The sequence below is a fragment of the Lissotriton helveticus genome, chromosome 5_1 (assembly GCF_964261635.1).
Source record: "Lissotriton helveticus chromosome 5_1, aLisHel1.1, whole genome shotgun sequence".
NCBI classification, from domain to species: Eukaryota; Metazoa; Chordata; class Amphibia; order Caudata; family Salamandridae; genus Lissotriton; species Lissotriton helveticus.
In genome coordinates, this window is record NC_136065.1 from 1328014320 (window position 1) to 1328026552 (window position 12233).

The window sequence follows — 12233 nt, forward strand, 5'->3', positions numbered from 1 at the left end:
ACATATCCTCAGACCAAAATACCTCCATCTACAATGGTAAAAACCAGTCCTCTCCCTCAAGAGCCTTTTTTCAAGGTTATAGAGGGAGCAACTTTAAAGGTAGGGCTAAGGGCAACACACCCCGTAACTCCCCTTCACCTAATAAGCAATGACTTGCCCACGCTTCCCCCCCCAACTGTACCACACCTGGGGAAGACTTCAACAATTTCTCCCCATTTGGCAATCTATAACAGACAAATGGGTAATTGGAATTATCCAACATGGGTATTGCCTGGAGCTTACCAGCAATCCTCCAAACATTACACTTCAACCTCATAAATTGTCTCCAGAGCACCTACAATTGCTCGAGCAGGAAGTGCAATCTCTTACTGAAAGGAGCTTTTAGAGATGGTTCCAACTCAGTACCAGGGCTTATGGGGTTTACGCTCTGTATTTTCTCATTCCCAAAAAGGACTGTTCCCTAAGACCTATTCTGGATCTCAGAGAGTTAAACCATTATATACTGTCAGAACTCTTTCAGATGGTGACCCTTCAACAGGTACTTTTACAGAAGACAGATTTTATATCTACTCTAGACTTAAAAGACTAATATTTTCATGTTCCAATTCATCCGGCTCATCGCAAATGCCTCGGATTTTGTGATAGCTGGCAAGCATTACCAATTCAAAGTACTTCCCTTCGGAGTGACTACAGCGCCCAGAGTATTTACCAAATGTCTAGCAGTAGTCGCGGCTCATATCAGAAGACAGCATAATCACGTCTTCCCCTATCTAGACGACTGGCTCATCAAAGCGAGCACTTACCAAAACTGTGTACAACACACACAAAAATCTCACCTGCATCCGTCACAGAGGCAGTCTAACCTACGAGCCACTTGAGACGCACTCAAAGCTCTAGCTTTTCCCAATGTAGCCATAATTTAAAATACTCAGGCTATCATACTACAGTTTTAGTCCAACCACGCCTTACCAGCAGTGTTCATGCAACTGCTGGGAATGATGGTGTCTTGCATCGCAATTGTACCCCACGGAAGGCTTGACATGCGTCCCCTACAAGAGTGCTTGGCACGTCGGTGGAATCAGTCGCAGGGTCAATTAACCAATCTAGTGTTGGTAGGCGGCCAAACCCATCGCTGTGTGCAGTGGTGGAACCTACAAAACATGTCAAAAGGACTGTCTTTCATTTACCCTATTCCACAGATCGTACTCACAGCTGACTCATCTCTGACAGGTTGGGGTGCTCATCTCCAAGATTACTCACTACAGTCCTATGAAGCAACAAACAAAAAATCCCCCACATGAACTATCTAGAGCTTTTAGCAGTTTTTTTAGCACTCCCAACTTTTCAAACTCACCTTGTAGGCAAAACTGTCCTAGTCTAGAACAGACAGCATGACAGCAATGCATTATGTTCAAAAGCGGGGGGGGACACATTCTCTCCAACTGTCAAGACTTACTCAAGCCATTTGGAATTGGGTGATCCATCACAATATTTATATCCTGGCAGAACACCTCCCAGGAGTAAACAATCAAATTGCCAACTTTCTCAGCAGAAGGAGACAGCAAATTCACAAGTGGGAACTTCATTCCCAAGTCCGCCTTCCCTACTTTCAACAATGGGACTGACTGTCTGCCTCACTTGAGTATGGTGGTAATAGTGGCATTCCTAAGATCGGGTGACAGAGACCCAGTTCGGCCCACCTGCTAAAATAGGGACGGCAATTGAGGTGCTCGGAGAGAGGAAAACTTTGTGTATAATTCCGCTGCTAAGCCGCTTGGGCCTGGGGTCTTCCCGAAGGGAGCGGCTGTAATGGCTGCCTATAACTCCAAGTATAAAGGCTCGTCCAGCTCATTGCTGTGCACAGCGGAGAGCAGATGTATGGGAAGGACTGCTGCTGCTGGGTGGGAGATTTTGTGGAGCAGAGGGTATCTTCAGTTATAGAGAGTTATAGAGAGTACGGTAATATTATGCAAAGTTCTCGACAGATTTGTAAGCAAATTGGCCCTTTGCTGTCTGTATTGGCCGGACCACGCAAGGGCCCTCCTGCTTCCCTGCCCTGTTTGTAGATTCTGTATTGGGCATGCTGGCTGAGTCGAGGAGTTTGCGATTCAGTATCCTTACTACCTCTTACTAGGTTCAGGGTTCCAATGTAACTGCTGCTGTGGCTCACCTGTGCAAGGATGGAGGTCCGTGTCCGCTGTCGAAGACAGAGACTGTATCCGGCGAGCGCTCGCCGATATATGCTAATCGAGGCTGATTCTCCCGCCTTGCGCGTGGAGAATAGAGAGGGAAGGCAGACTACGGCTTGCGTTAGCCTCTTCTGGTACGCTAGTCGCGGAAGTGTGGGAAATGGGAAATTAAATAGGAATGGTGCGAAGTGGCATTAGAATTTGGACGGGGCATCAATGTGAGCAACACATTAATTATAGACATAAATTATGAAATGTACATATGAGTTGTAAATTTTAGCAATGGTATTTACCAGGGCATAGAATTATGCAGCACTATAAAATACACGTTTCACTGGACAAACAAGGTGACATGGGAAAACAAAGGTGACATATACAATATATACATGAATCACATATACAATATATACAATGCTAATTGCAGTTAAGTCGAGTATGTATAATACACTGAGCAAACAAAAGGGAATAAAAAGCAAATTGTTGCATAAAATGTCATATCAAGGGTAGTCCTCATTGGAAGGCTCCCACAGAGCCTGGGTTCCTAGGGGTAAGGACGTAACCTAGGAGTATGACCCCATGGGTGATCAAGATAAGTGTCTAGTGGCCAGGGTGCTTCGTATCAGATCTAGCTGTTAGTGTAAGGACTGCTACTTGTCGTCCCATCTCCTCAGATTCATTCAGTCCCCTTTTCACTGTGTCATGGCCTCTTTCCTTATCATTAGATGAGGGCTCCTAACCACGAGGTGGTTGCCCCCCTTCCCACACCCATACTGTCCTGAGGAAGACTCGCAGGCAAAGGTCCAACTTCCCAACAAGCCACAAGTCGAGTCGAAACGTCGACGAGCCCACCCCTGGTATCTGGACCCACCGATCCCCTAACTAACACGTGCCACAGATGACTACAATCTGTGATTGTACGAACAATTGTAAATAGACCATGTAAAATAGACTTTTGGGCCAGTACACTCCGATTGATACACTTGATCAATCTCACCCTGAATCTGTCTACTCTCTTCTCAATTTCACGTTGGGAATACTTCCCCACTCACCAGAAATTTTCGAGCACTCCTTCCTTGCACGTTCCCCCTTGGAGCAACCACATTGACTACCTGTTGATAAATGCAAATTATGTTTGGAATGAAAATAAATTCATGTTGATGACTTACAGATTAGAAGTCTCTGCACATCCTTTCGTTTTTGTTTCTGAAAATTTATGTTTCATTTGTACATTGATATATGTACTAAACAAAGAATGATTTGCTGTTGGACATTTTGCCTAAAGGAGCACTAACTTATCTCTAGCTCCCCACTAAGGAAACAATCTACTAATACCAATTGTTTAATTATTGTTTGAGGACCATTGTTTTCTATATCACATATTACCCAGGTCCACAGATGCTTTTGGTCACCCCATATTTGTAATGATTACATTCCTTCAAGACGTAGCCTGAAGGCTTCTTTCCACAGCTACCACTAGGATAGCTTTCTATAAAGGATGTCTTTAAACCTACCATCAATAAGGGTCATTTGGACTCGTGCTAAGTGCCCACTAGAATAGTGAACAGCATTTGCCAGGCCAAATTCTCACAACTATGAAATACAGTTGATGATTTCTATGTTTTAAATCAATATTTGATTTATTTCTGTTTACCCATACAATGTGCAAGGTCTGTCGATGCTAAGGTTGGAAGGTATTGGTGGTGGAGTGGGTGGTGACGTCATATAATCCAGTTGTTCAGCTGCTTGTGTGACTGTTTAAATCAATTTTCCCAGATGTGTAAGGCTTATTCTAACATTGTTTTGGACAATTGTTTCAAGAATCAACCTTTTCTTTTGCTGTTCCTCAATGGTGATTACTTTAAACATTCTTGATCCCCTTGCTTGTGTTGAGGAAACCAGAACAAAGCACCTTTAGAGGAATGTTATAGAGCAACAATCTGTCAATCTTATAATCTTGCCAAAGCATATGCTGTGCTACAACAGTTTAAGTGAACTTGAATACTGTTTGATTTTGTTTTGTCATTTTGACACTCATTGTGGTTTCTTTTCTAGACAGTCGGTCGTCGAGTAAGGTACTCCTCCCAGGAAGAAGGCCCCACGGTGTCTCCTGTGTCACCCTCATCTGGTCCTTTCCCATATGTAGGCTTACGCCTCTCAAGAGCAAATCGGCCTCAAGGCATCGTCTCAGCTCTTCCGTCAGCCTCCAAGAGTGCGGTCAATGAGACGGAAAAAGATGGCAAGTGTACATGCAACCAAGTTTGAAGAAGTGTGTCTGTTCTTGCAATTCACTATAGGTTTTTTTTTTAGAAATCTTGCTAAAGACACTAGCAAGGGTAGACTGTTAAGCTCAGATTTTTTCGTTATTTCTTAAGTTCCACTTTCCGTTCAATGAATTAGAATAAAACATAATATGCTTTTAAAGGTATGATTGTATTTTTGAAGTCACAATGAGGATGAGGCAGAATGTAAGAAACATGCAGGTCTTGCCTTTGGAAAGCATGTGGGGGAAGCAGCAAGGGTGGGAAGGTGCAGAAGCACCATGAAGGGTGCAGGTGGGTGGGAGCCACACAGGGTGTAGGGGAAGAAGTGGAGAGGGAGAGCAACTTGGAACATGAGGACTGAGGAGGAAAACCAATTGGCAAGAGATCAGCGTGGACATGGGAGTGGGGAGAATCACCCAGGTGAGAAAGCAATGCAGGCAGAAGGAGTTCTCATGGGCAAGTGCATCATGGAAGGGGGTGGGAGATAACCACACGTGAGAGAGTAGTGCTGAAGGTGAAGGAGAAGCACACTAGAGAGACAGCCGGAAAACACCTACATCCTAAATGATGCATCTAACCACAGACTCCTCACATTGTGATTACCCCCAGGTGCCACATTGGATCCAGAGATTTTTCTCAGCAATTCCCTTGTGTGACGTTAGGTGGCATTTTGCAGGTCCATGTCGGGTCCGCCCACCCTGCCCTGGATGTAATGCATGGGCCACAATAATAACTGCCAACTCGGCGCGTCTGTTTGTTCCCGCACCAGAGCTCGCTCCCTGTAACCTGACACTTAAAATTTCAAAACTTTTCCATTGTGCTAGGGACCTTTCTCCCCACAAATGACAGATGTCAAACCCTGCAACGATTGCCAAAAAGATGTCCGTGACAGACTCCCACATGAGGTCTCTCTCTGGTGTCGGGGCTCCTCACTTGTTTTGAATTTGTGTGGTGAGTATTCTCAGATGAATCCAAAGATCATCCAGCAGTCTGAGGCCAAACTCTACATAGGAGAGCTCTGTAGGAAGGCTTCGAAGCCCCAGTCTTGGTTGAAGTCTTTTTAACGTGGATTCATTCTCGTTCCTGAGGGAGGCCATTATCACACTCCAAGTCCTCACGTAAGTTGAAGGAAAAGCACAAGAAGTCGCAACATAGCTCCCCTTCTTCACGGCACACTTATAAGTAGTTACATGGATGTCAGGGTACCTCAAGATCTTGGTTTCTCACCTCAAATTGGATCCCTGCAATTTCCTGATCCATCAGCGATGCTGCAGCAGGTCCAGGCCTTCAGAGAGGCCATGCTACAAATCTCAGTACCCAGATCTCTGCATAGTCTTAGGGCCCCATGAATCTGAGGAGGCATCCAGTCATGTTACCATGCATCCCTGATGCCGACTGTGCCTCTTGACCTGCTCCAGGATCTACTCTGACTTCCGCTGTGGTGCACAGATCTGTGCCAGGGTCCTGTGCATGGTCACTGGTAGCAAAATCTTTGATGCCATAGGAAGAGCCCTCAGTCGTTTCCGACTCTGAAGATATTTTGACATGACCTTGGCTGAAATCTTGTCCTCCTTGAACTCTCCCACAACCTCAGTCTGACTCAGATACGCATCAACTGAATTATATATTCTCTGACTCAGACCCCCAGGATGACTGTGATGAAACCGCACAGATGTTGATGAAAACCTATTACTTGACCGACAAGAGGCTAGTGACCTTGATACATCACCAGACCATGCCCTTAACTTCAATTGGTCCTTCTACAGACAAATCCTCCTAGTTTGCCACGGTTATCAGATGAGCAGCTGACATATTTGACCTCCAGCTTCCCTCCGTGGAAGTAGGGAAAATGTGCTTACAGAGGTGCTGTTTCCAGGTCAGTCCTATCTAGGAGCCTTTCTATTGTTTCATTAGGCACCGTCTGGCATTCTTTTGTCACCTAGACGAGGTCAGAAACTAGCTGTCCGTATCAACTGTGTTTAGCCAAGAGCCGTAGACCAGTTCCAGAGGACCTATCTTTTCTCCTGCATTACTCCACTCCTGAGAGCTTGGTAGTTCATGCCTCCACCAGCTGACTGAATCCCAACGAGTTTCTAACCACTCCTTCAGAGAGAGTCAAAACACATAGAAGCTTTTGGAAAGCACATGTTCACGTATGCTAGTCTTGCTCTCAGGTCTGTAAACTCAAGTTGCCTCTTGCGCGTTATTCGTATGGTACATGCTCACAAGATGGCCAACCTTTCAGCAGCAGTCACAGGTGACGTTCAGGTCTAACCTTCAACAGATCTTTCAGGATGGGCAGACTGCAGGGAAATACGTAATCAGATTGTGGCTGGACACCACCGACTATCTGGGTAGGCCAGTTGGTACCAGCAGGGTGCTTCAGTGGCATGCATGGATACGCTCCATAGAATTCTTGAATGATGTCCAACTATCACTCATGGACATGACCTTTATGGCACCTGTCTCTTCGTAGACAAGTTGGACATGGTGTGGAAGCGCTTCAATCTAGCAAGGCAACAGCTTGCTTCCCTGGCCTTGCACTGCCTGCAGGTCTTTTAACTCAGCAGTATCACATATTTTGAGGCTTTGGTTTAGGCTTACAGCTGAGGCCACATCAAAACTTGTCTCAGCAATAACCGGCCTCCCATGCCTTTCGAGGAAGAGGTTGGGGATCTGGTCTACAGGGCTACAAACTATCCAATCCCTTCTCACCCTTTCCTGACCACCGTGCCACTCACCATCCACCCTCCCACCACTGTTGCAAAATCCCTTTAGTCTGCCCTCCATTGCGCACTGTCAATTGGTTGGTGGCAGGGTGAGTTATTTCCTCCACAGGTGAAAAGGCATCACATCAGACAGACGAGGGCTTTAAATTATTCAACATGACTACACCCTACCCTTCCTTTCCACCCTTACAAACATGCCACCAGCACCACAACAGTGTCTGGAAGACCTCTTGTCCATTACCCAACGGGAAATTCAAGCTGTCTTGGAGAAGGTAGTAATAGAGAGTATGCCAGCATCAGAAGTCTGGACTAGTTACTACTCCCCTTATTTTCTGATGCCAAAGCAGGATGGAGGACTTCATCCTATTTTATATTTCTGCCCTCTGAACTTATTCCTCAAGAAGGACAAGTTCAAAATGCTTACTATGGCCCAAGTTTCGTCTGTCCTGGATCCAGGACACCGGATGGTGGTGGTGGACCTGCCAGATGCCGATTTTCTTATCCCTATCATGCAGTTCCACAGATGCGACCTGCGGTTACCAGTAGGTCACGGGCAATTTCAATTCAGTGCTCCTCTTTCGCCCTCAGTTGCTCACAAATGTGATGCCTGTGGCCACTGACCATTTTCGGAGGTTGAGGAGACCAGTCTTGGTTTACTTAAATGACTGGTTTCTGAAGGCAGGCTCACCCCAAACGGTCATATACCACCTCTAGACAACAGCCAATCTCTTAACATTGCTAGGATTCTCCTTCAATATGCCAAAATCCCACCTGACCTCTTCAAATAGGCTCCATTTCATTGGAACCACAGTGTTTTGAGTTTTCCCTTTGCCTCAACAGATCCAGGACAGCCGGGCTATGATCCTGATGTGTGAACACTTGGTCTGGGACTCAGTGAGTGCAGCCTTGAGGCTTCTTGGCTTTTTTTGCATCCTGCTAGTGGACCACAACAGGAAGCTGCAGTGGGAATAGATGTCTTGGTGAGCTCAGCACCATGGAAATCTCTGGTATTCCACTCAGGTGGTGGAGGAAATTGTGGAAGATCTGCAGAGGGTGCTGCTGGATTACAGTTGGACCGATGGCGTACCCCTCTCACTGACTTCCAGTCTCTCGTTGGACTTGTGAGCGATCCACTTAGCACTAAAAACATTCTTCCTATCCATCAAGGAAAAACGGGTGCAGGTTTTCACAGACACCACCATGTGGTACTGCAACAAGCAGTGCAGAGTGGAGTCATGGATTTGTTGCCAGGAGGGTCTTCACCTCTGCAACAGGCCGGGTCATCAGGGTTTCTCCATGGATGTACAACACCTAGCAGGATCTTTAAACACCAGACAGATAAATGCAGCCAGTGTCGCCTACTGAGTAACAAATGGTGGCTTCACTCAAAAGGGGGTACAAGGTTTCTTCCATCAATCGGGAAAACCCTAGCTCAATGTTTTCGCCATTGATGAGAACACTCAGTGTCCATATTTTTTTGCATTTAAGTTTCCAAGGCAGTCCTGACTCAGATGCCTCTCAGTTAGACCGGAGCTCAGGACTCTTTACTACTTCCTGCTTCCTTCTCCATCCCAAAGATAAGGTCAAACAGGCCTAAGGCATGCTATAAGGAAAAAACAGGCCTAAGTCATCCTAGTGATTCCAAATTGGGGCAGGAGGTTATGGCACACAGAATTTCTGACCGTAAGCATCTGTTCTCTAATTCAACTGCCTCTTCAAGAGGACATACTGTTGCAAAAACAGGGCAGGGTTTTGCTACTGAGCTGACACAACTTAAACCTTCATGCTTAGAGACTACGTGACAAAGTTGTCTACCTTGGATCTCCCTTCTGAAGTCGTAAATGCGATTTTGGCAGCCAGGCATCCCTTTACTAAGTCTATCTATGTAGGGCGCTGGGAGAAGTTTGATGTTTTGTGTTCATCTCAGTACATCTAACCCTTACAGGCCTAGTTATCCTCCTTTCTCATTGTGTCTAGTCCAGCAAGGCCTTCTTGTGGCAACAGTTAAAGGTTATTTGTCGGCATTAACAGCTTTTCTAAGGTTACCTGATTAGCCTATTTGTCACCAGTTGTGATGTGTTTTTTAAATGGCTGATCCATATGGTCCCGCCAAACACTTTGTGATGCTCCTTTGAGACTTCAATCTGTTTCTTGTATTTCTGGTACGCACTCCATTTGAGCCTATTTACAGATGCTACTTGAGATTGCTCACAGTGTTCTTTATAATTACGTCTGCCCATCGCATGAGTGAGCTGCAAGCACTTTCTATCCAGCAGCCATCACTTTCCTGGACAAATTGGTGCTGAGGATCAAGGCTGCGTTCCTCCTAAGCATTGTAACTCCTTTCCTCATTGGGTATTCGAGTGCCCTGCTGTCGTTCTTCTCTCCTCCTTATCCATCCAAGGAGGAAGAGGGAATCCATCTCCTAGATCCGAATATAGCTCTGAGTTTCTACTTTGTTTGCACCAAGATTACCAGATTGCAGATCCGCTCTTTGCCGGTTTCTCTGGGCCAAAGAAGGGAAGAGAACTGTAGAGATGGGTATATACATACTGATTGTGCATGGATTGCCCACTGTATTATGGTCTGGCTAAGAAACTGCCCCTGGAAGTCACACAGGCTCATTATGCTACAACCAGTGCCTGTTTTGGACATCTGCCAGGCTGTGACATGGGTGTCAGTTAACATGTTATAAAAGCACTACAGATTGGCTGGCTAAGCCTGGCGTGAAGGGCAAATTAATCCTGCAGGATTTATTGGCCTGAGCCCTGCCACAGACTCACCTCCTATGGAGGTAATGTCTGGTATCTATTCACAAAGTGAGGAATCTGCGGTTAGCAGAATCCATTAGAAGATCAAATTACTTGCCTTCGGCAATGAACTTTCTGATGGATACTCTTACAGATTACACACCGACCCTTCCTCCTCCCCGTTCTGTGTAATGGACTGTTTTGGTTCATATTAAAAAGATTGCATTTAGATATCTATACATTGGTACAGTCCGGTAACTAGGACACCACATGCGACAGGGCAGACCGATATCCGAAAGAAACTCATGTTGATGCGCAGAGGTTGTGGTTATATCGTGGCCACAATGTCACTTTTTGACAGGGACAGACCCGTCGCGGAGCTGCATGACTCCAACTACCAATCCTGACAGAAGAGGGAATTGCCGATTTAAAAACCTCCAGGTTTAGTCTGACATCAGGGGTATTCACAAGGTGAGCTATCTACTATTAGCTAAAGTGTGCACTGGAAAGACCATTACTGATAAGAAAGTAGTTCCTCTCGTGCTTGTACTCTCAATGGCTTTATCATTATTCAATATTTGGGTATATTTCATAGATTCACATGCTTGAATCATTCCCCCGTCGTCAAGATGGGAGTGGGAGTCGCACGGTTAAATCAAGAGGTATTTAACAAACATCATAGGCTATAAGGGCCGTAGGCCATGTTATTGATAGCCTATCTATGTCCTTTTTAAAAAGGACCTAATGTTGAAACACAGCCAATCAGCTGTCAGCACCCTCTAGAACACACCCAGCAGACGCAGATTGTGTGGAAGGGAGTCTTCCTGAGTGCCACTCCAGCTTCTACAACTTTTGAAATTTGTTAGTCTTGACGCCATATTTGACAAGAGGCTTTTTCTGCCCATGTAAGACCTGTGGCAGAAAAAGGGTCCATGTGGATGATCCACACAAGGAGTATATATATTGCCTCCATTCTTAACACGAGGTGAGGGAATGCAAGATCTGCCATACTTTTTCCTCAAGGATAGAGAGGGAAGGCTGCTTTTGTGGCTCCAGACCACTAAGCACCAAGCAATTTTGTCAGATGAAGAGATTGAGAGATCCTCATGTCTCACAGGAGGGCCAGGTTGAAAGGCAGTTCCTCTGGAGAAGGTAGGAAACACCATAAACATCCTCATGGTACCAGGGGCTCTAAGAAGGAAAAAGAGTGAAGTACTCCTCAGAGCGTACAAAGTGTGTGTGCCCTCCATGCCTTGCAGAAAAGACAAAGACCATCCAACAGCCTTCTCCTCAAATCCTGTGAAGCAAAAAACTGGCAAAACACCCATTGTCGAGGACATTACCACACTCATCGACGATAAGTGTGACATCATCAGCACTGTCGACGGCAATATTGGCTCCTATATAGTTGATGGGATTTTTACTCTCTAAAAGTCTGTTGACTTTTAGATCTCCATCGACAATCTCCTCCCGTAGACGGCGAAATCATCCACGAAGAATGCGTCGTCAAATACCTTCGACGAGCGATTCGTCCTAGCACCAAGTCGACACCACCACGTTAATGAGACTACTATCTAAAGCAATCCCATCGACAGCAACACTGTCAACAACCCTTCCGGCTAGAACTGTTCCATCGACGCCACCGTCGATGAGGGTTACTTAGTAAGAAAGGTTAACAAGGCTTTCTTACGTCCCACCATGGCTGAGTATAGTAAGGCATCACCATTGAGCCCATCACATTTCTTAGACATAAAGGACTTTGATGAAGATGATGGTGTTTTTGGTGTAGCTCATAGTCCATCAGAACTGCACGTTTAATGTCTGTTTTAATTCACTGACGATGTATTTATGATTTGCATGCCTCCCTCCATCCACTACCGACAGTACAATTTTTAGAGTACTGCTTGCTATTCTGATTCAAGCATGTACATCTATGAAAGTTACCCCAATACTGGATAAGACAATAAGTTTTTTACCTGTAACTGCAGGTTTGAGGCATATGAGCTGTAGATCATATGCTTTAGCATAGGTCGCCATCTGGTGTTGGGTCCGTATGTTTGCACTTTGTTTTTGTTAGAAGAAGTCTTGTAGTCTCTTGTTAGGTGACTCCTCCTTTCGGTGATAGTGCGCATGGGCATCGACTCTATCCTTAGATTGTTTTTTTCAGCCATCTGGTTCGAATGTGTATTGCTGCGCTCCGGTTTGGTACTGTTTTCGGACCCCCTCGACGCGCAATCCATTACCCTCGACGGTATTGTTATCGATCGCGGCTCCTCATTCGACGTGCATAGTCTCACTTTGAAA

General features: G+C 45.5%; 1 protein-coding gene across 5 annotated transcripts in view; it reads left to right on the forward strand.

Moving 5' to 3' along the window:
- PPP1R12B (protein phosphatase 1 regulatory subunit 12B) overlaps nucleotides 1-12233 on the forward strand; it is a 916156-nt gene that overhangs the window by 494917 nt on the left and 409006 nt on the right. For all 5 annotated transcript variants that reach the window (XR_013594883.1, XM_078644174.1, XM_078644172.1 and 2 more), the window contains one exon: nucleotides 4242-4425. Coding sequence is in view for 4 of the 5 variants with exons in the window: in XM_078644174.1 (XP_078500300.1) it covers nucleotides 4242-4425 (184 nt within the window). In the remaining variant the exon portion in view is untranslated. The remainder of the gene's footprint in view (nucleotides 1-4241; nucleotides 4426-12233) is intronic.